Here is a 25,311-nt window from a genome sequence, read left to right on the forward strand (position 1 = left end):
AAATGGCATCGTGTAATCAGAGTCCACTTGTTATGGCAAGAAAGCCTTCCACAGATGCAGGCCATCAGAGTTCACAACTCTGGTGGAACCAAACACATGGTGCAGACACTTACATATATACTATCAAGAGAAAGTAGGGGATATTTGACTTACAAGATTGATAAAATATAAATGATGAAGCCACGGAGGAAATAGATGATGAGAAATGTAGGGAAAATGTGACCATTTATTCCATTCCTTTGGAAATGTTTCATCTATATGGATATATATTAGTTTTTCTCATGTACATTGGCATTGATTAGTGGTATGCTTGCAAAATAGAGAATCCCCTACTTTTTGTGAGTGGTATATAATGTTGTGGTGAAACTGTGATCACAGGCTCTACAGTCTTTGACAATGGATCTTCCTTTCATTTGGGAATAGTCCCAAGTGCAGCTAGCTGTAGGTTAATACTGCTTGGTGATGGTCAAAAGACATTGAAAAAATTCAATTTATCTATGGAAGACTAACTGGGGTCACTTTATCAATGGAAGTACTAGGGTCACTTCATCGATGGAAGACTGACTGGGGTCACTTCATCGATGGATGACTGACTGGGGTCACTTCATCGATGGAAGACTGACTGGGGTCACTTCATCGATGGATGACTGACTGGGGTCACCTCATCGATGGAAGACTGACTGGGGTCACTTCATCGACGGATGACTGATTGGGGTCACCTCATCGATGGAAGACTGACTGGGGTCACTTCATCGACGGATGACTGATTGGGGTCACCTCATCGATGGAAGACTGACTGGGGTCACCTCATCGACGGATGACTGACTGGGGTCACCTCATCGATGGATGACTGACTGGAGTCACCTCGTCGACGGAAGACTGACTGGGGTCACTTCATCGATGGAAGACTGACTGGGGTCACCTCATCGATGGAAGACTGACTGGGGTCACCTCATCGATGGAAGACTGACTGGGGTCACCTCATCGATGGAAGACTGACTGGGGTCACCTCATCGATGGAAGACTGACTGGGGTCACTTCATCGATAGATGACTGACTGGGGTCACTTCATCAATGGATGACTGACTTGGGTCACTTCATCAATGAAAGACTGATTGTGAGCACTTCACTGACTTCTGCATAACTGGATACATTCATTTGTATACAACTCCTCCATCTGGAGTCATGAGCTGGAAGCATGAACGAAGCACTGAAGAAGTTCACCTTGTCTTTATTACAAATTGTTACAATTAAATATATTCATGGAAAACTGAGATCAAACATAACACCTCTATCACTTTAGCGAAAAGCAATAAAAGGACAAGAGAAGTTTTAATCTATATGTCAGCTCAACCAATCAGTCATGCATCCTGTCCCACTACCAACAGTCAGACCCTATTCATCTGTGCACAGTCCTGCCCCATCTACGGACCACTCCCCACCCACACCACACTGTCCCACCCATCCATTGCTCACAGTCAAACCCCATCTACCTCTTACACAACACCATCCTTCTTTCCATTCAGTTAAGTTCGACCATACTGCCTGCTCCACCTATCTCCCACTTGCCTCTCACAAACACATCTTCCTACCCATCTTTGCTGCCCAATTTTTCTTCCCTACCCATCTGCTTGCCTGCTCGCTCACTCCCATCTCACCTCTCCCTGCTCAAACAATCTTTTAGTTGTAGCGCTGTCTGCTATACTCATTCAATCACACACTTAAAAGATATTCATCTCATATCACCCTGAAAAAACCAAACCAAACACAGGTCAGTCCTGATATATACTAACGACAGAAAATAAGGGAACCAAGAAATTGAATGTAGATGACTTTGACTGTGACAGGGTCCATTATCGTGGCGTATCTCCCAAACGCAACATCCAATGACAATGGAATTTCGCATAATGCATGCCCAGCACGTGCTACACGTGCATACAGAAGTTAACTCCTGTAAATGTACTGGAGAAGTCGCAATCACTAATGCAATATAGATTGACACTTACTGACAGAAATGCCTCCGAGGCAGTATCTCGGTAAAGCAACAAAATGGAGAATTGTGGGGATGATAGAGTTTGGGACATCATTATGTGAAGTTGCCCGGCAGATAGGTAAATCAAAAAGTGTAATTTCACGCCTGTGGGATAAGTACCGTCAAACGGGTGGGGTTGCAACGAGACCTGGGCGTGGTAGACCAAAATCAACGACACCACGACAGGATCATCTCATTATGTTAATTGCTCTATGCGATAGGTTTAAATCGGCCCCTGCCATCAATAGAGAATTCCGCACACTCACTGGAAAATGCATTTCAAACTCAACCGTTAAAAACTGACTCTATCAAGCTCGTCTGAAAGCAAGACGGCCTTTTAAGGGAGTCACCCTTTCAGCTCACCATAAGCGCCAAATATTGGCATGGGCTAGGCAGCATCAGGGACGGGCTATGCACCACTGGCGTTACACCATGTTCTCTGATGAGTCAAGGTTTTGCCTACGATTCACAGATGGCAGAAAACATTGTTGGCGTCGGAGCGGGGAGCAATATGCCAGAGCAGCAATTCTTGACCATGATCGATATGGAGGTGGTACTGTCATGGTGTGGGGTGGGATTACACATGACAGACGATCAGATTTGGTCATCATTAACGAAGCCATGACTGGTCAGTGATATGTTGACCAAATATTGCGTCCTGTTGTGGCTCCATTGGCTAGAGTTATCGGCCGAAATTTTGTATTTCAAGATGATAATGCCAGACCACATCGGGCCTGAATTGTCTCTGCTTATCTCCGACAAGCAGGTATCCAGACATTGGACTGGCCCTCTAAGTCCCCAGACCTGTCCCCAATTGAACATCTCTGGGACGTTCTTGGTTGAATTGTGTACGCCAGGGACCCAGGACCCGCCAACCTGGCCCAGCTTGGTGCAGCTCTCCAAGAGGAATGGCGGGCCATACCACAGGCAACCATCCGGAAATTGATTAACAGCATGCCATCAAGGTGCCGTGAATGTGTTGCCCAACATGGTGGACACACCAGATATTGAACTTGACGCCTAAAATTGATTTAGTGCATATTTAAAGCAGTTTCAAATTCACTATTATTTCATTAGTTCCCTTATTTCTTGTCGGTAGTATAGAAGTTGTGAGCTTGGGAAAACATGGTTTACACAACAGTTCATCATTAGCTCAAGAGAGTAATTTGTTCAAGTAGCAACTGGTGTACATTTGTGGCATACCGAACGTATATGTGGTAAAGTCCCTTGTTGCACATCAAAACTAATGCTACAGAGTATTTATCTGGATCAGATACCTTTATCTAAGAATAAGACAAATAGTTCTTTGTTCCAAGAGTTCCATTAATCTGATCTATTTGTGACTGGAATCTTATGAATCAAATATTGCAATATCCATGTCCTGAAAATGTTACAAAAGCTTTCTCTCCTGCACAATCAAGCCAAACATGTTTAGACACTCATCAGCAAGATCTGCAAATGTATTCACAGGTCTTCACTTGAACACAATCCATCCAAATAAATTTAGACTCTCCGATCTGGAAGATCTGCAACTGTAACAATGGTGTTCAGTTCCATACAATCCATCCGAACACATTTAGACATCCTGATCTGCAAATAGACCAAAGATCTTCCGTTCCACATAATCCATCGAAACCTATTCCAACACTTTGATGTGCCAATGATACACAGGTTTTTAGATCCTGACAACTCATCCAAACACATCACAAGTTGCAGGATAGAAAGGTAAAGACTGTCTCCATGTCTGAGAGGTTTTGGAGATATGACCTTTGGAATAAAAAGCCCAGTTATGTCTAAAGAGCGTGTCTTAAGAGCGTGGCTCATTGAGTGAATTGTTCTGAGCTGTGAGGGCCAGAATCCTTTTCCCAAGCTGTGAGTTGTGCTGTTTCAGGTATCGGATCATGTCCGCCTGCTTCTCTAAGACCTGGTCCACGTAGTTCTCATCTCTGAAACATAAACATGGACAGGGGTCACTATTTAGGGGGAAACAACCATTGCAATAACGATAGTCTGTTGCAACATACTACTGTGATAACAATAGTCTATTGTGACCAACTATTGCAAAAGTTTTTTTCTCCCATTTGAAGTCATTTCCTAACCGAATGTCCTCTTTATATGAAATATAACACAAGCTGAAGAAGTGTCAGTCTCTTTTGATAAATGACAAGAAACTTGAAACTCATTAAATAACTCTTAACTCAGAGTGAATGAGCCTGATATTTCTTACATTTGTTACAGGGTATATATATATCCTGTTGTCACCCTGTATCATTCACACTGGAAAACGAGACCTGTGAAGGTCCTGTGAAGGTCCTGTGATAGAATAGGCCATCAGCAAACCATGCTTGCCATAAAAGACGACTATGCTTGTCAGAAGTGGCACCTAACGAGATCGGGTGGTTAGACTCGCTGACTTGGTTGACACATGTCATCGGTTCCCAATTGCACAGATCGATGCTCATGTTGTTGGTCACTGGATTGTCTGGTCCAGACTCGATTGTTTACAGACCGCCACCATATAGCTGGAATATTGCTGAGTGCGGCGTAAAGCTAAACTCACTCACTCACTTGAGAACGATACAAGAATCTGTATCGAAACTTCATGCTCTAGAATGAAAGAAGTTGTCATCCATATGTACTTGTTCTATCTGATATTTCTTGCATTTTGTGCTGCACACGTATGAGTTAAGTCAGTTACTTAACAATCAGACATACTATCAATGTGTCAACAGTTTTTTGTTTCTACCATTGATTAATTGCCATTGAAGACTCAACAACTTAACTCATGGATATCAGTATCTGTCAACTGCCATGCAGCTGGGGGTGAAATGGTTTCTGCGGTATTTTTGCCTTCAGTCTGGTATACCGTTACTTAAAAAAAAAATTTGGTACTTTCTGATTTTGTACCATCATTTTATGAACTTGTAAAACCTTTTCTAAAATGTCTAGAAATTGAATCAGTTTGTTAAAATCTATGCCTTTCTTTGCAAGACAATTTTCCCGGCAGTAAGTTCTCATTTACTGAACTGAAACTACCAAAAGAAAGACTTTGCACTGCAATATGTACCATATGAGTGTAACGTTTCACCCCTATATGCAGCGCTGTCATCTACTGTACAAGTCATGCAATAAGAAAGGGTTGATACTTTATGGGCAACGACTTCTTTATTATTAATATCAATGTTAAGCAAGAGTCACTCATCCTTGAAATGGTATAAAAATCCATATCAAAATTATATTATGATGCAAAATTTTGGGACACATGTTGAAAATAATGTTCTAAATACTGCATAATGGTACTACCGCATGTAGTCTGTTCTATTTTTGACAAATGTGTAACTTCTGGCATACCTGAAGCCGATATCAGAAGCTTGGGATTGTGAATGGACGAAGCTGTTCAGCATCTCATCCTGACTTACATCTGGGTGTGCCTGGCACCGGTTGAACTTGTAGGTCCTGGCTGTAAGGAGTGAGGGAGTGAGTGACTGATGGAGGGAGCAGGGTTTTACATCACTTTTAGCAATATTAGTGCAATATCACACACCGCATTCCATGTTTAAAATAAATTGTTTTGTATGGAAGAATTTTGGAGGTAGTGAATGTGTGTGTTGGTTTTGGAGTGAAAGCAAGGGGAGGTGTGGAAAGATTTTGAAACGTGTGAATGTGGGAAGGGGTTTCGAGTGAGTTAATGTGCGGGCAAGTTTTTGGAGGTACAGAGTGAGTGAATGTGTGGTATGATTTGGAGTGAATGTGTGGATGGATTTTGAGTAACTGTATGACAGCATGTGGATGGTTTTATTAAGTCATTGAAATGGTTGGTTGTTGTTGTTCAACATGTCATTGAGTAATTTCATTCAAGGTGACAATCTCAACTGTGATGATTCAAGACTGCATGACCATTAATTGTTAAAAGAGTTTAGCTCACACATGCAGCTTTGTAAAGTGACACAAAATATTTCTTTCTTCCTTGAAGTTGTTACTAAGATGCAAGTAAAACCCCACAAATGTCCCCATGCCTTAAGAGTGAGTGAACAAGTTTAGTTTATAATCAAGTCTGGACCAGACAATCCAGTGATCGACAGCAGGACCATCGATCTGTGCAATTGGGAACTGATGACATGTGTTAACCACGTCAGTGAGCCTGACCACCCTATCACGTTAATCACCTATTATGACAAGTATAGTTGCCTTTTATGGCAAGCAAGGGTTGCTGCAGGCCTATTTTACCTCGAACCATCATGCCTTAAGAGAGCCTAGGAGTCCAAAGATTAACATAGTTGTATCTTGCACATGTCAGTTAATTGAAAATGTAATCCATACAATATTTCTGAATCTTCATTTTACATGTTTAATGGAACAAGGCTATAAGACGTTTACAAGGAAGGTGACTTTCCATTAGTTTAAGACAGCAAGAGTTACTTCCCTTGATTCTACACATTTCAGTGTAGCTGAAATTGGTCTTGTGCAACTTAAACTTGTCAAAAAGATCCAATGGGATCAGGTGGTCAGGCTTAATGACTTGGTCGATACAAAAATTGATCCTCATGCTTTTGACCACTGGACTGTTTGGTCCAGACTCAATTATTTGCAGACCGCTGTCCAATAGCTGGAATATTGCTGAGTTCGGCATTAAACAAAACAGAACACCAAAGAAAAAAAGGTCGTTGACACTTTCCAAAAAGTGTTAAAAAAACTGAGAAAGATGTGTTTACCCTGGCTAATGTCAACAATCCTGTAAGTATATAGTCAACACTTACATTTAATTAACTTGACATCTGTGTCATAGCTGTGACAAATTAAATTGTCTTCATCAGGTCGAATGAATGATTTCGCTATTTGGCCATATAAAACGGTAAGAATATTCTTGTTTGTCATTAATAATGCCCGAACCAAATATTCAACCTGAGCCAAAGATTTATTTATTTTTTAAACCATAGAAAATGCAACTTTGACTCTCAAAATTTGCATGAATTTTCTGAGTTTTAAATTTCGAGAGAAAAGGTTATATTTCCACAGATATCAATGAGTTTTTGACAAAAAATAAACTCAAACATTAAAATACAATCTGGTTGGCTGACCAATATTTTTTTTTTAAAATGTATAAGAAACCAAATTTTTTTTATGTGTCCTTAGTATACTCCACCATCACCCAGACACACACAAAAAAATCATACCCAGGTACATTATAAGGAATATCAGCATTATAGCAGTCTCCATGGCAACAACAATCTGGATATAGTTTTCTTTCTTTAGTATGTAGCACTTGTCTGGTGTGTGGCAGTACTCCTCCAAGATCCTGGTGACTATCAGCAGCAACGCATTCCCTGGGAATGGACAGACATATAATTACAGTGGAAGGTGTCTAAAACGGCACTCATCGGAATGAAGAAATAGTTTGGTTTTGACGTGACACATTGTAGAGATGACACGGTGTCCTACAACTAGGAGTGAACCAGTTTCGTCACTCTCAAATACGTGGCTGTATCAACTGGTTCTCTCGATTATTCTCAATAAAATGTGTCAACTCAATAATTACATGTACAAGAACAGCCAAACTGAACTAAGATTATCTATGTTATTTTTATCGGCAACAATGTAGTTTAAGTCAGGATTAATTGGCTCCTCGCAACATGCCAGATTAGACAATGCTGATAAATACATGAACACATACTTGGCCAGCTTATTTCATGCCATCATCTGGAATTGACAGCCGCCGGCTTACAGAGCGTTTATATGTTGATAATGTACTAACGACAGATGAGACTGAGATTTTATGCCAGTGTTGACAACTTGCTGGATTGGACAGCTGCTGGTTATGACAGCTTCATCTGTACACATATTCTGCAGCTAAAGCTAATTGACAGCCGCCGGCTTACAGAGCGTTTATATGTTGATAATGTACTAATGACAGATGAGACTGAGATTTTATGCCAGTGTTGACAACTTGCTGGATTGGACAGCTGCTGGTTATGACAGCTTCATCTGTACACATATTCTGCAGCTAAAGCTAATTGACAGCCGCCGGCTTACAGAGCGTTTATATGTTGATAATGTACTAACGACAGATGAGACTGAGATTTTATGCCAGTGTTGACAACTTGCTGGATTGGACAGCTGCTGGTTATGACAGCTTCATCTGTACACATATTCTGCAGCTAAAGCTAATTGACAGCCGCCGGCTTACAGAGCGTTTATATGTTGATAATGTACTAATGACAGATGAGACTGAGATTTTATGCCAGTGTTGACAACTTGCTGGATTGGACAGCTGCTGGTTATGACAGCTTCATCTGTACACATATTCTGCAGCTAAAGCTAATTGACAGCCGCCGGCTTACAGAGCGTTTATATGTTGATAATGTACTAACGACAGATGAGACTGAGATTTTATGCCAGTGTTGACAACTTGCTGGATTGGACAGCTGCTGGTTATGACAGCTTCATCTGTACACATATTCTGCAGCTAAAGCTAATTGACAGCCGCCGGCTTACAGAGCGTTTATATGTTGATAATGTACTAATGACAGATGAGACTGAGATTTTATGCCAGTGTTGACAACTTGCTGGATTGGACAGCTGCTGGTTATGACAGCTTCATCTGTACACATATTCTGCAGCTAAAGCTAATTGACAGCCGCCGGCTTACAGAGCGTTTATATGTTGATAATGTACTAATGACAGATGAGACTGAGATTTTATGCCAGTGTTGACAACTTGCTGGATTGGACAGCTGCTGGTTATGACAGCTTCATCTGTACACATATTCTGCAGCTAAAGCTAATTGACAGCTGCCGGCTTACAGAGCGTTTATATGTTGATAATGTACTAACGACAGATGAGACTGAGATTTTATGCCAGTGTTGACAACTTGCTGGATTGGACAGCTGCTGGTTATGACAGCTTCATCTGTACACATATTCTGCAGCTAAAGCTAACTATGACTATAATAAACCATAATGTTAGTTTGCTACAACTGTAGTTTGTTCTGTGCATTTATTAATATAAACAGCCCCTATCTTTGGATGTCTATCTGAAAGGCACATTGTATTATCAATCTAAACTCTGTGGGAATCATACAACTCCTGCAGCCACAAAGCGCACTGATTTCATGTGGCTTTCCATTCCATACGAGGTTCATGTTCAAAGCTGGGTGTACTGGGATACATGGTCACTGTACTTTGTCCAAGTTTACTGCACACTGCTGTATCTGCAACTGCATGTACGGTCATGTCTATTTAATCCGACATGGCCTGTTGCACAACAAATTGTCGGATTAAGAAGGATGTCGGACTAAATAATCGAGAATGAATTCTGTTTATCTAATTTGTTACCAACAAAAACATTGGATAAAGCCCACTGTCCGATAAACAGAGGTCCTATTAATGACACTTGACTGTACATTCATCAGTCCCTCCTGGATTCTGTGGCAAATTTTTAAGAATTCTGTGACAAATTTAAGCAAATTGTGCACCCTATTTTTCAATATTCTGCTAAACTTTCGGCGATTAAAACATTTAGGAAAAACAACGAAAACAATATACAGACCTTCAAAGTTTAATTCTCAAACACAGATGTAAAGTTAAGTCGACAGTACACATCTCATCTTTAGTAAGTTTGATTACAAAGCACCAACACCTTTCTGTGTGTTTGAGAATTAAACACTCACTCAAAGTGATTTCTCTCCTCTCATTCGTAACTTTGTTGCAGATGAACAACTTCCAGTTTCATGCAAATAACAATTTTATATTTAAACTAAATCTGAAATATTTTCGTTTTTCAAAATGATTGATTTTGAGAACGTAATTGCAGTGTCAAATTCATCTAATATTATTTGAAAGATACCTAAAACATTTTATGTATTTATTAATAAAGTATCTTTAATCATGATTATTTTGAAAATGTTGTCACAGTAAATATGTCAGTTCGTTATATGTGTAACCGATCCTACTTTTGATATATTTCGTCAGTCAGTTTTCACTCTGTTATTAAAATAAGCAAATTCTGCGGCAGAAAAGCGGCAAATTCTGCACGGATTCTGCAAGAAAATGCGTTTTCCATGGACCAGATGTTTTTCTGCATGGAAAGGTAAATTCTGCAATTTTTTCTGCAAACGCGCAGAATCCAGGAGGGACTGATTCAAGTGACCACCATTTGGTCATCTACCAACAGATTCATAGGTTCTTATAGTAGCACATGGTTGTGTACTGTACACTAGGGGCTGTAACATGACTGAAAGAGTCTGCACACAAAGCTGACTCCAAAGTTTTACTTCTGAACACAGGTGGGCTTGATCTCAACACCTAAAGTTTGCTTGATCACTAGCCTGGTGCCTTAAACAGCTTGCAGACCACATCCTTTCATTTCTATTAAAGTAGACAACTAGTTCTAATCTGCTATAACAGAGAGTCATGTTTCTATAAAATCATGAATAATGTTGTTGGGACAACTGAAATGGTTGCACTATCAGCTTATCTATCAGGCCACATTTTTCCTCATTGTTCACAGTCAAAGGGAGGTAATTGAAGGTCTTGTGTGATCTTCCTTAGATTCTCATGGCCAAAATTAAGGTCACCTGCAGCTTTTCTGAGAAAATGGAAACCTATGGAAACCAACAACTTAAAATACACACTAGTTCATCCATTCAAGCTGCAAACTTACAACAAATATATCTCTGTTAGCTGAGGGTTAAACATTCGGTGTATGGAAATGTTTTGAATGTTTTAAGAACAGAGAGGGTAAGCAAGTCTATGCCTTTATATGCTCACACGATACCATGACAAGTTCTTGTGTGAAGATTATATTTTCATTCTGGATATCCTATCTAGGCCTGTTTTGGAAGAATATCATCATCGCTGACTTTATATCTGATGTGGCCACTGAATTTCGTAGTGACACAGGTTTGCGTTCATCCATTCATGGTTCATGGTGTTGTGTAATTTCACAATACAACTGTCAATTGTGAAACACCTTGTATTCCTGTGTCTACAAACTTGAAGCGTCTGAGATAGGGAAAAGGGAAAAGGAAAAATGGCAAACTTAAACACTGTAAAAAATAATTCATCAATTTCTGTTTCATTGATTGATGTAATTATCAAATCTAAAAACTGGTTTACTGCTATCACAAAACTACTGCAACGGTTGACAAAGACAAAAATGACAAAAATCTGCAAATAGCAAAAGGCACCACTTTAGTTCATGTTTGATATATCTACCATGTTTCATTGAAAGATATCAAACAGTTTTTCAGCTGTGCTCAGGAAACGAAGCACATCCCTTCATTTTAGACAAAGTTCAAATCATTTCCATAGAAACCGAGAAAAATAAAAATGACAAGTCTGCAAATAGCAAAGGGCACCACGTTCTGTGCTGTTTGATATATGTGCCATTTTTTTTAAAATACTGAACTGTTTTTGAGTTATGCGCTGGAAATTAAATGACTGCGGACGGACACATGGATGGGCAGGTGGACGGATGGACAGACAGACCTTGCACTACATGCCGGGGGATAATAAAATGTTTAATAATCGGGCTCAAACTTTATTACAGACTGCTATGAAACAACTGGAACATTGCTGAATGTAGTTTTCAGCAACAGATGTCTGTATTAGTTTGACTGTATTACCTCCAGATGTTATCAAGAATGGCATTCTGCGAATATTTTTTGTCCTCCTGTAGAACTCCAGATATCCATTGAGCCTGTTGACATAGTGCTGTTGTCGGTAGTATCTGTCGAATGCCAGGAAGATGAACCAGAAAGCCCCATGGATGTAGATTACAAGCGCTATGTCGTCTGCCCCGCACTTGTTCTGCAGGCAGAACACGGGGATGATAAACGAGCCAGTCAGCAGAGCAATCTGAAATGGAGGAAGTGACATACTGTAAATCATGATATTTTTGCCTGTGGCGACCAACAGACGTTTTGGGGCCATAATATTTTTGTGACTTGCCTAACTCTCAAAACTTAGATTAAAAACTTCACTGAAACTGAAAGTTCTTCCTGAAGTAAAAACAATCACATGTTAAAGGTTGCCACTAATTTTGAAGTCTGTTCAGTCGGCATGTGTGCAATCAGTGATGTTTTCCTAAAAACAACACAAGCTTATAGAGTAGTTAGTGAGTGTGTGAATGAGTTAATATTTAACGTCACATCGGCAATATCTCAGCCATATCGTGACGAGAACATTTAATACTAAAATGAAATATATGTCTATTATAAAACCTGTCAACGAAGGACAGTAAAACAACTAGGATATCACATATGGGATTAAAACTAGCATGAAGAGTTGAAACTAATATCACTATTTAGATAATACAATATGAAATCAGGCTATAGATCTCCAACAACCAAAGGTAGATCACCATACTAGGGACCATGGGGACTTCCAGTACCTTTGCTACCTGCATGGACCCTAGTTGGATCTACACCATCCCTTCAGCTGCTGGAGAGTGTACAGAATGCTAGCCAAAATTAAAATAACATGAATACTACGATTAAAAACCTGATAGACTTAAATTTACTTTGAATGTTTGTGGACTTACATACCCTCTCAGGAGGACAATACTTTTACAGTACTTCAACCCCCTTTGAGGATACAGCCACTAACAATTCTAGTTACAAATTTAAACTACCAATCATTAAAATACATCTATCTACAGAATATGTTATTCAAATCTCAACCATGAAATCGATTTCCATTAAAAAACCAATAATTAAATGACAACTGACACTGGTAAAAAGGTCCTTGACACTTTTGACATTAAAATATTTATCCCTTGTGATGGAGAATTCAACACAGTCAAGCAGAATATGCTTGACCGTAACTCTCTCATCACAAGGGATACAAAACGGAGGATCCTCACCTTTTAACAGATACTTATGGGTATATCTTGTATGGCCAATACGACATCGTCTCATGATTACCTCTTCAAATCTGGACTGACAACCCAAGTAGGTATAACCAATGTAGGGTTTTATTTCATGTAATTTGTTGATGCCTACTTGAGTGTCCCACGTCTCCACATCAGATCATGGATGTAAGCTCTAATGCTAGCTTTGTAGTCAGAATTAGGAATAAGAAGTGGCGTCACAGATTTGTTGAGTGCTGCTTTCGCAGCAAGGTCAGCCACTGTGTTCCCAGAAATGCCTACGTGGCTGAGTAACCAACATAAGATGATGTCGTACTGGCCAGTAGCAAGATCATTATACAATTTGATAATTTCGATTAAAAGTGGATGTTTACATGATAAGTTTTTAATAGCCTGAAGACAAGAAAGAGAGTCTGAACAGATTGTGTACTGTTTATGTTGAGGATGTTTCTGAATATATTTAAGAGCCATTAATATTGCGTAAAATAGAGCTATTATCCGGTAATCTAGAAGATACTGTTCTGGATCCAATGACAGTGGCACAAGCCACTGCGCCACCGTCTTTGGACCCATCTGTAAATAAGGATTTATAATTGCTGTATTTATGTTTTAATTGATTATCTTCTTGTTTATATTGTAATTCATTAGTTTCTGATTTTTTTAATGTGGTTAATGTTAGGTCAACTTGTGGCCTAACCAACTGCCAAGGAGAAGAAAGAAGACGGGAGGGAGCTATGTTTTCCAGGTCAATGCCAGAAGCAGCAAAAATGGCTTAATTCTAAGCCCAAGAGAAGGAACAAGAGAAGACTTTTTGTTATACAAATCCTCATATAGAGGCTTGAAGACGCGGTTATATGCAGGGTCAGATTCGTAAGAATATAGTTTTGTGATATATTGTAAAGATAATTTTATGCGGCGTTGTGTAAGAGACAGTTCAACTGCCTCAACGTAGAGGCTGTCAACAGGAGACGTTCTAAAGGAGCCAAGACAAAGTCTTAGACCTTGGTGATGGAGAGAATCTAATAGTTTTAAGTTGCTTTTGCAAGCTCCACCACAAACGATGGAGCCATAATCAAGCTTTGAGCGGACAAGTGATCTGTATAGGTGTAGGAGAGTAGCTTGATCTCCTCCCCAACTTGAATTAGAAATGACTTTCAATAAATCAAGTTCCTTCAGGCATTTAGATTTTAGGGATTTGATATGGGGGAGAAACGTTAAACGTGAGTCAAAAATCAATCCCAAGAACTTGGCCTCTTTTATAACTTTGACGGGAGTGCCATTTAAAAACAGTTCTGCGTCTTTATGCAGTTTGTATTTTCTACAGAAATGTATACAATTGGTTTTCGACTTAGAAAATGAAAAGCCATTTTCCAGACACCATTTATTTATTTTGTTTAAGCACAACTGCAGTTGCCGTTCAATAGTATGCATATTTTTACCCCGACAAGAAATCATCCACATAAAGTGATCCATCAATTGAATCATTTAAAACCTTGGATCAACTGTTTACCTTGATACTAAAAAGTGTGACAGACAAAATACTGCCTTGTGGAACACTCTGATCCTGATTATAATGGTCAGACAGGGTTGAACCCACTCGGACTTGAAACTGCCTGTGTTGTAAAAACTGTTATATAAAAAGAGGTAAACGACCCCTTAAACCGAAGTCATGTAAATCCTTTAAAATGCCACGCTTCCAGGTTGTATCATATGCTTTCCCGAGATCAAAGAAGATCGATACTGCATGTTGTTTATTTACAATAGCATTTTTAACGAAGGATTCCAATCGTATCAGGTGATCAATGGTACTACGATTTTTCCTAAAACCACAATGAATATTTGCTATAAGATTATTGGTTTCAAGATACCGTGTTAATCTATTGTTTACCATTCGATCCATGGTTTTACAGACACAAGTTGTTAAGGAGATTGGTCTGTAGTTAGACGGATCAGTATGATCCCGACCAGGCTTCGGAATAGGGACTAACTTTGCATTACGCCAGGAAGGTGGGAAATTACCTTAAGTCCCTATCTGATAAAAAATTTCTAAAAGGATTTCTTAACACGATTCAGGCAAATGTTTCAAGAGCTGATAATGTATGTTATCAGTCCCTGTTGCTGTATCATGAGCTTGCTCAAGGGCAGTATGGAGCTCATGTAACGAGAATAATTCGTTGTAATCTTCACCGTTGTCTGAGTTAAAATTGATTCTTTTCTTTTGTTGTTTCTCATACTTTTGAAACTCAGGGACATAATTAGATGATGAAGAATGTTTGGCAAGTGTTTCGCCAATTTTATTGGCTATGTCATCCTTATTAGTCAATACATTATCACCATCCTTTAGATGCTGAACAATCGATTAAAATCCTTTACCTTTTATCCTTTGGATTATGTTCCACACCTTTGAAATTGGTGTGCGAGAATTTATTTGGGAAATATAGTTCCTCCAAGACTGACGCTTATTCTGTTTAAAGGCATGTCTAGCCTTGACATTGAAGATTTCAACTTTGTTTAAATTATGGACTGTGGGATGTTTGCGAAAATATTTTAGCAGCTTTCTTCCTACTCTTTCTGGCCTGTTTACACTCATTATTAAACCATGGTTTGCGAATGTGTGGAGCTGCAGAGGACTGTGGAATTGCTCTGTCAGCTATGTTATTTAGAAGATCTGAAAACGACAGTATAGGATCTTGACTGTTCCTGAAAAGATCAGGCTTCAAGTTTTCAACACACAGCATTTCATATAATGACCAATCAGCCCTGGCGAAGTTCCTTCTTGATACAGGTGGATCATCACCAGGGTTGCTGGTTTTGAGAATTGTGGGGAAGTGATCACTCCAACATAGGTCATCATGGACCATCCACTCAAATTCAGTATATAAGTTTGAATCTGTAAGTGACAGATCCAGGGAAGAATATGTTCCTGTAGCTGGATGTAGATAAGTGGCTGAATCATTGGTGAAAATGCATACATTATTATCAGAAATAAATTCCTCACGGATTTTACCTTTATTAATAGTGTCGGCACTTCCCCAAAGCGGACTGTGTCCGTTAAGGTCACCCATGATGATAAATGGCTTTGGAAGTTGATCATATAGATTTTGAAGATCCGACTGTCTGATATTAGAAGACGGAGGGATATATCAGCTGTACAGAGTCAATGCAACATGCAGGGTCAGTCGAACCGCTACAGCCTGAAGATTGGTACAAAGTGGAACAGGGCTGTGTATTATACCCTGTCGTACTAAGATAGAAGCAGCTCCAGTTGCTCTCTCTCCTGGGGGAGAAAAGAAATGATAATTGCTGTGTTGTCGTAAAGTGAAGTTATCTGTGGATTTTAAATATGTCTCTTGGAGACATATGGCTGACGGCTGAAAATCTTGTATCAGTAATTGTATCTCACTGAAGTTAATTTTTCTCCGCCTATCCTGTGAGAATGGAGTTACCTCCATAACTAGAGGCCCAAATGAGTTTTCAAGAGGAACCTCTGGAACTGGGGGGACAACAGGTAGTTTATCCCTATTAATCCTTTTTCCTTTCTTCCTTTTAGATTTCTCAATGGCTGGTTGCAAAACAGTTGCTTGAGATGATGTCTCGGATTCAGTTTCATCAGTCTGAGAACCAGATGTAGATTGAATAACAGTGGCAGTAGGTATAGTGGCTGAAATTGAAGAGATGGGTGTTGCTGTCTTGACCCAAGAGAAGTCAGTCTGAGATGCAGTAGAGGACACTACCACAGAGAGGTAAACTGCCGTAGCGTAGGTAATGTTTGGAGGAGTAGAGGTTTGATTGAACATTTTTTTGGCATTCATGTACGAGACATTTTTCTCACATTTAAGCTTCATAATCTGTGATTCACGCTGGAACATAGGACAGGATTTTGAAGAAGCAGGATGTACACCATTACAGTTTGCCCACTTGTAATCTTTCTACCATCATGACTATTGCCACAACAATAACATACGACAGAGTTCCAGCAAGACTGTGAGCCATGTCCAAAATGCTGACATTTGTAACATCGGAGTGGATTTGGGATATCTTATAGAGTAACTTTTATTCGTGTATCCCTTGTCTGACATGTGACACATGAGTACATGATGTGTTGTCTACATTTGTTGTTGATTAGGTGAACTAGTGAACAATAAAGAGCTAATGAGACTTTTTATTGGTTGATTGTTCATTCTGTTTCACCAGCACATTGCGTCATCATATTTTTGCAAGTTTAAGTCTTTCCCAATTTTTGCAATAATATCAAGCTCGAAAAAATTTTGTGATTTACATGATTTGTATTATCATTTTACACTACAAGGACGAGGTTACAACATTAGGTAATTCAAAATGTTTATCTCGGGTTCTCATGTACAAAGTGATCTCAGCTCCCATGCCTTAATGTAGACTTATGACAATCATAACTCTGAGGCCATGGTAACTCCCGTACCTTAATATACACTTTCTGGTAGTCATGCTGCTAAGGTGATTGCAAATCCTATACCAAAACACAGACCTACAACAGTGGTAACTATAACCCCTTTACCTTAACAAAGCCTTATAACAGTTGTAGCAACCGGTTGATTGTACATTCTGTACCTTAACACAGACCTACAACAGTCACAGCACTGAGGTGACCGTAAATCCTTTACCTTAATACAGACCTACAACAGTCACAGCACTGAGGTGACCGTAAATCCTGTACCTTAACACAGACCTACAACAGTCACAGCACTGAGGTGACCGTAAATCCTGTACCTTAACACAGACCTACAACAGTCACAGCACTGAGGTGACCGTAAATCCTACACCTTAACACAGACATACAACAGTCATAGTGGTAGGGTGAATGTAACTCCATACTCTAACATATACTTACGACAGTTGTAACTTTGTGCAAGATGATCGTAATTCCCATACCTTAACATAGGCCTGTGAAGGTATGGGGTAGAATAGGCCTTCAGGAACCCATGTTTGTCATGAAAGGCAACTAACAGGACCGGGTGGTCAGGCTTGCTGACTTGGTTGATTCCTAAGTGCGCAGATCATTGCTCATGCTGTAGTTCACTGGAATGTCTGATTGTCTGACTCGATCACTTAGAGACCACTGCTATATAGCTGGAATATTGCTGAGTGCGGAGTAAAAGTAATCTCATTCAACAACAGACACAGTACTAAGGTGAATGCAACTCTTACAGCTTAATGCAGACTTATGACAACGTAACTATAATGCATGGTGATTTTAACTCCCATTCAACAAACACATACGACAGTCACACAAGCTGATCGTAACACTTATCCCTTATATAGACTTGCAACAGTTGTAGCACAAAGGTCGTTTTGGACAAAAGAACTCGGGTGCAAGGTACTCACTGACAGCAATATCTGGCAAATGATGGCCCACAGGGTGTTGATCTTCCTGAACACAATCTCCCCATCCCCTGTGAGTCCCACATGGTCACGCAGGAGTTCTTCTGTGTCTGATGTCTGAATTGAGTTCTGCTCATCATTGAAGAAATACCCCTGAAAGCAAACAGTGAATGCCTCTACATATATGACAGTTGAGATTACAGATCCTTAGTAAAGTACCGATTCTAGTACTTGCTGAGGTTGATTCCTATTTCTAGAAATGATGAGAAACAGTGCTGAATTAAATTAATTAACTGTTCACCTGATGCCTGATGATCTGAAAAAGAGCAGAGTCTCACCAAATGTTGGGGAAATAGTAACTATTAATATAAGTTTCATACACTGAGTCAATGGTACCAAGTAGGTTTTTGCCAGTGAAACAACTTGATCAGAAGCTTCTGAAACTGATTTAGACCCAGCAGTTTTAGGTGATGCATAGTATCACACGAACCCAATTTAGTTCTCACATTCATTATTTCAGTTAAAACATAAACTGTTTTTATCAACAAAACATGGTAAGGTGTACTTTGCTCAATGCACTGGCACTCACAGACATACATTTTGTGTACAAGAATTTCATAAACAAATGACAATCTAAAATATGCTTTTAGTTTTAAAGATTCTGAATCTGAAGTGAGAAACACTTAATGACCCACCACCTCCACAGAAGGACACACTTCCTAGAGACCTGATAAGATAACATATCTGGCAACTAGAGACAATTCTACACAAATAATAATAAACACCACAAGACATGCCTGCTAGTGACAAGGAAGATAGTATGGCCTCCACATTTTGGCTGGAATAGCCAGTGACATTTCAGGAGTTCAAATATCAAATAAAATTAAAGTAACTTGTCCTGACTAATTTTCAGCATGCCTTGATGATGATGAAATTATGAACGAGTAAATCAACATGGTATTTGATGTTACTGATTACTGGACTAGTCATCGAAAAGTGATAAATAGCAAAGAAAGGTAACCTCACTTCACTATCATTGTGAAATTTAATACCTACACTTTGTGAAGATATGAAATGACGTTTATTTGCAGTTTGAAACCATAAGTGGAAATTATCTAGTAGCCCATGGACAAATAAGATACCACAGTAATATGCCCAGAAAGGTCAGGGTTGGGACTAGTCCAAATTCATGACCAAGGTACCAAACTCCTTATTACACAACACTACCCAAGTACTCAAACTAGGCTACAAGAAATGGGTACAAAATGTCAGAATTATTTCCACGGATTCTTGATAGATAGAAATCTGGACTCAATGCAATGCGGTTTTTCCCACAATCGAAACTCCTCTCTGAGTCCCATCAAAACAGTTCCAACTTTATCGCTTGCTTTATAATACAGAATCTCTCAATTATGAATTACAGACTAAAATGACAGTCCCAACATTCAAATTGCATGAGAATTTTGTAGTAGTATTTGAAGTAGATGACTAAAATCTACTGAATAAATATCTTCTCCATTACTTCTGTTCACAGGGGTAATTAATCAAACACTCACTAATTAGTGTCACTTAACTCAGAGTCAGTATGTAATCTTAGTAATGACAGGTTACTTGCTGTTTTCACATTTCATCATAAGTCATGGTCAGTGAAACTGATTTGTCACTTGCTGACAAAGTGAAACCTATTGACGAGTCAGTGACGCCAAAACAGGAAAGATCTTGCTGAGAAATACAAGATAAGTAAACAGAGCATATCAAATATTTTTGGTTTTCCTGTGCACGCAGTAAGAATATGCCTTTGTCTGGACCCATATTGAGAAAGTATGCCACAAGCCTTGGTGCTGAAGAATTCAAAGCGCATTGTGGCAGAGTCAATGGTAACGAAGTATACAGACTCTTTAAAATCCAGACAAATGAGTAGGTCTCAGACAAGTCCGTAATTGATAGATTCCATTGTGGTGCTGAATTCTCAAGGTGCTCCCATGTTTTACACTAAATTGTCTCAACTAGAAGGAAGACAATTCAGGTGGCAAATGAAGCAATTCACCTATATTCATGGCTAATGTGAAATTGAAAAATCAGAGTGCAAACAGGGGTGTCACATGTCAGCAGTAAGTAAAGTGGTCTGTGGTCTGTATATTTTCAGCTTTGGCAATAAAAGCGTCACAAACATAAATCCTGAAAGCGAGTTCAAGTCATCAGTTTGAGGGAAGAACAATAATTATGTTTTGCAAAACTCAAACGCTGATCGATTGGTTTTGTGGTTTCACTAGATTGAGCTATAAAAACACTTTCTGAGATTTCAGCTTGATTATGGAAACCAGTCAAGATTTCACTTTAAAAATAGGCTTTTTTGTATAAACCTTTGACACAATAATTTATGATGCACACTAGACTCATTTTCTGTTTACAATAATCTTTTCATCTGGCTCACAAGATGCCCCATTAGAACCCTCTATCATTATTCATAACCAAATAGGTCTAGGTCTTTGAATGGCTTTTAAAAGTGACACTCATAAGGGGAGAATGAATGAATGTCAGTTCCTTATTAAATATATGATACAAGGAACACAGCATTTCAGAGTTGTAACTTACTTCTACACAGTGATTGAAATGATTTTTCAACTCAACCTGACAGCCGGGCTGGTGGCCCATAAATGTTGCCTGCCCATCTTGAAAGTTGCCTGCCCACCTTTAATTAACCCTCTCTTTGTTTCTACAGATGTCCAATCAAAGCATAGCTTACTAAGCCAGCCAGTTTTGCTATCTTCACTGGCTGAAGAGGTGTCCATGTATAGTTATGGATTGTGCTCGTAGCTTTCATTCATCTTTCTTAAATCAAAATATGACATGACAATTAAAATGGAATGATCGTCCTCAGAGTGAACTGAAAGTAGGTCAACCTTAAAAATTTCAGCCAGACAATCGGGCTGGTGGAGAGAATTTCCAGGCAGACCAACTCAAAATTTACCAGCCGCGGGCAGTCGGGCAGGCCATTATTTCGATAACTGCTTCTACAGCTTAAGTATGCTCCTGCACCTGATTGATGAGTGTGTGAACATGGTTTCACGTTGCTTTTAGCAATATCATGAGGGGTAGTGGAGTGGGGGTAGGGGTGACACCGGAAAAAGGTTTCACACAAGTTACCTATGTGTGGAATCGAACCCTGGTCCTACTAATCTTAGTGTGAGAGCCCGACGCTTTAACGATTAGGCTTCCCCACCAGCCCTTCACCAGATGAAGGGGCAAGCAAGTATATACTTTGAAAAACACTTGTGTATACTGCTGTCTGTATCTATTTCTTTTTCTGTGTTTCTCATATCCCACCTTCCCTGAATTTTCATTTTCTACTTGTAGTGAATAAGAATGTGGATCAGGTGTTCTTACCTGAATTACAAAAATATTAATTAGGTTAAAACTTTACACCTGTTTTTAGGGCACCAGACACGACATTGCTGGGTGAGGTGGCAGCTGAGAAAGTAATCCATATATTTCCCATAAACAGTATTAGTTGGTCACGCAGTCCCTGAACCACATTATTTTTCCCCACTGCCCAGCCCTCCCTGCTGGTTCAAGTGAGTGAGTGAGTTTAGTTTTACGCCGTACTCAGCAATATTCCAGCTATATGGCAGCGGTCTGTAAATATTCGAGTCTGGACCAAACAATACAGTGATCAACAGCATGAGCATCAATCTGCGTAATTGGGAACGAATGATGTGTCAACAATGACCTGTCAACAATGACAAGTCAGCGAGCCTGACCAGCCGATTCCATTAGTCGCTTCCTACGACAAGCATAGTCGGCTTTCATGGCAAGCATGGGTTACTGAAGGCCTATTCTACCCCGGACCTTCACGTGTTTGATGTGTTCAAGCCCTAAATGAAGCAAATTGGGTTTACTAGTACCCTCCATCCTTTCTGCAATGACACTGTATCAATAACATCTATGCACGCGACACTTTTTTCGTCATGAACAGAAATCGCGTCAGTAACATACTAAGTCAAATAAGGTTTACAACACAGGCCGTGTCCCAGTCAGGAGTCTCCGGTATTTGGTGTGTCTGTGACATGCCGATCTGTTGCGATCTCTGCTGAAACTGACGACAAAACATTCCTGTCTTACCCCGGAGTGTCTGGAGGTCTCCGACAAACTGACCATTTTGAAAAATACACGAACTCAATAAATGCTACATATGCTCCATTACAAATTATTTTTGTCAGAAGAATCTTGTTTGGGTCCACACAAATAACACCGGTCACGAGTTGTTTCGATCCTTAGGATTAAGTCATCCATGAAATAAAGTCCACATATTTCGTGTTTCATAGCGACAGAAGCAAAACCAAACAACAAGAACCACAAACAAGAAGTAATCATAATACGAAAGGTTGTCTCATCTGACCGTAACATGAAAGGGCAAGGTATTATGAGACAAGCTATTGGGGAAAGATCGACTGTTGGGTGACCTTTAGGAATGGGGATATAAACATTCGCAACACCGCTTTGGTATCTTATTACCTCCACGACAGAAGATCGAGAATAGTCTCCCTTCAATAAACATCCCCCTTTGGAAAATTGTCTTGTTACATTTATTTGCTCTGTCATCCCACAGGTAGGTGATACCTATCGCCTTAATAAAAGTTCCGCGTCTTACAGCCAAGTTAAATTGGGGAAGAAATGTTCTTAGCATGAACGCGATCATCATCATCATCATCATCATCATCATCATCATCAACATGGATTTGACACCGTTATCACAGTCATATTGGAGTACTTGAAAGTTATTTAGAAGTTGGACGAAATGAATACATGGCACGCTTATTGTTATTTTTGTACGCTAATGTTTTTTCGGATTACCAAATTCTTTACTGTACAATAGTGACGTTTCGTTGTAGATGCTCATACCGTTTTTAAGCATGGATGCTTCTAGAATGTCCCTCAGTTACATAACCCTATGTAATCAGCTTCGTGATTATATTGTCATCTTTATACATTCTCACATATCGTTGTGTAAACATTTTATCTCTTTATAATCACTCTGTGCACAGACTCAGCTTTCACCCGATAAAGGAGCAAGAATCGTCGTCTAAAGAATAAAAAGTAGGTTTTATTAATGAAACGTGTCATGCTTTAATAATATTATAAAATGAATGACAGCTGATGATTGGTTGAGACATGCTTCGTGTGAGTCCTAAATGTAAACATACCCGGTGCCATTAGAATGCCGGAATGTCTGAGTCCTAAATGTAAACATACCCGGTGCCATTAGAATGCCGGAATGTCTGAGTCCTAAATGTAAACATACCCGGTGCCATTAGAATGCCGGAATGTCTGAGTCCTAAATGTAAACATACCCGGTGCCATTAGAATGCCGGAATGTCTGAGTCCTAAATGTAAACATACCCGGTGCCATTAGAATGCCGGAATGTCTGAGTCCTAAATGTAAACATACCCGGTGCCATTAGAATGCCGGAATGTCTGAGTCCTAAATGTAAACATACCCGGTGCCATTAGAATGCCGGAATGTCTGAGTCCTAAATGTAAACATACCCGGTGCCATTAGAATGCCGGAATGTCTGAGTCCTAAATGTAAACATACCCGGTGCCATTAGAATGCCGGAATGTCTGAGTCCTAAATGTAAACATACCCGGTGCCATTAGAATGCCGGAATGTCTGAGTCCTAAATGTAAACATACCCGGTGCCATTAGAATGCCGGAATGTCTGAGTCCTAAATGTAAACATACCCGGTGCCATTAGAATGCCGGAATAGAGGCGACGTTAGTGGCATGTTATGTGTTATCACTTTCGCCATAGACAGTGTCTGTAAGAAAGTGGTCACATGTAAGAATTTATCTTTGTAATTATACGAGATCACTTTTTATCACATCTTTAATTTTACCCTTTTGTGAAATGTGAAATGAAATTTACATCATCTGCGCTCACATGATATCTTGTTCAATCTTACTCTCTCAGTTTACTCATTGCAGCTACACAAGAGAAGTCAGTCAGAAAGATTGCTTTATTTATGATCTGCCGTGGAATTAACACATTTACAATTCCGACGGAATATAAAAAATGTATTTGAATTTCCTCTGTCTTCGTTGAGTAGATAGTGCATGTACCTAGTAGCTGTGTGTTTCTCTGTGTGTGCAACATTGCCAGACCACGTGATCACGAGGGAATCATTCGTGATGTAGCATCAGTTCATTCTTCCAAAAATAAAACAAAGTTGATAATTTACATATGCTGTTTTTATCTTTTTATCAATAACGTTTAATTGGATTTTTTTCTCTGCTTCGTATGCTATTCTTTATTTTGTCTCTTTTGTCTTTTGGAGTCATGTGAATCGTTATCTATCAGCAGCACAATACTCGTTCAGTTTATAGGCCTGGCCAGTCTATTTCATTGCCCGAGATTCCTTATTTTATTCATCAGGAATTAGGAATCAGGATATTTACTCTCATAAACAATATATAAATGTTATAGAGAACATGCATTTATTTCGATAAATACAAAGTGTCATTATGGTTTATATGCAGAAAAATATAAATGTCTAACTAAAATAGGGGTAATAAAATTTTCGTTAAACTTGACTGTTTCTGTACCAAAGGATGATACTCAGATTTCATATGGGAAATAAGAAAAATATCAATATGGGTATTATTACAAAAATAACGAGAGAGAATACGTTTTCTTATATCATCTAGAGCTCTGCATGATAAGATGATATGAAATTTACCACGTAACGCATAGTCATTACAAATGATACGTTCTATTTTCTGTGTCTATATTATACCATCTGCAGGTTTCAATCGGTAATCTGTGATTACATGTTCGCAGTTAACCAGACACGTTGTTTTAATGGGAGTCTGGTTAAATAAGGTTTAAAGTGAGATTATGCTTACCTTTTGATGAATTTTAAAGGTCGCCATTAAGATTACTTAGACTGATCTATAAGTGTGTGTTTAACTTAAGTCTTTCAGCTAGGATGCGGAAGGAACACTTTGGGACTGTTATACGTAAGACAACCAAACATTTTGAAGTATACTTTTCTAT

The 25,311-nt window shown here is 39.2% G+C and overlaps 1 protein-coding gene across 1 annotated transcript; it reads right to left on the reverse strand.

Moving 5' to 3' along the window:
• Window positions 1-1,211: 1,211 nt before the first annotated feature.
• LOC137287635 (transmembrane protein 192-like) lies at window positions 1,212-22,542 on the reverse strand. Its single transcript, XM_067820016.1, has 6 exons — window positions 22,379-22,542; window positions 18,260-18,409; window positions 11,655-11,886; window positions 7,207-7,356; window positions 5,384-5,492; window positions 1,212-3,978 (listed from the first exon to the last, which is right to left on the reverse strand). The coding sequence occupies exons 1-6, from the start codon at window positions 22,412-22,414 to the stop codon at window positions 3,840-3,842; spliced, it is 816 nt and encodes a 271-aa protein (XP_067676117.1). The 5' UTR covers window positions 22,415-22,542; the 3' UTR covers window positions 1,212-3,839.
• Window positions 22,543-25,311: the final 2,769 nt, after the last annotated feature.

The sequence above is a fragment of the Haliotis asinina genome, chromosome 1 (assembly GCF_037392515.1).
Source record: "Haliotis asinina isolate JCU_RB_2024 chromosome 1, JCU_Hal_asi_v2, whole genome shotgun sequence".
Taxonomy (NCBI): Eukaryota; Metazoa; Mollusca; class Gastropoda; order Lepetellida; family Haliotidae; genus Haliotis; species Haliotis asinina.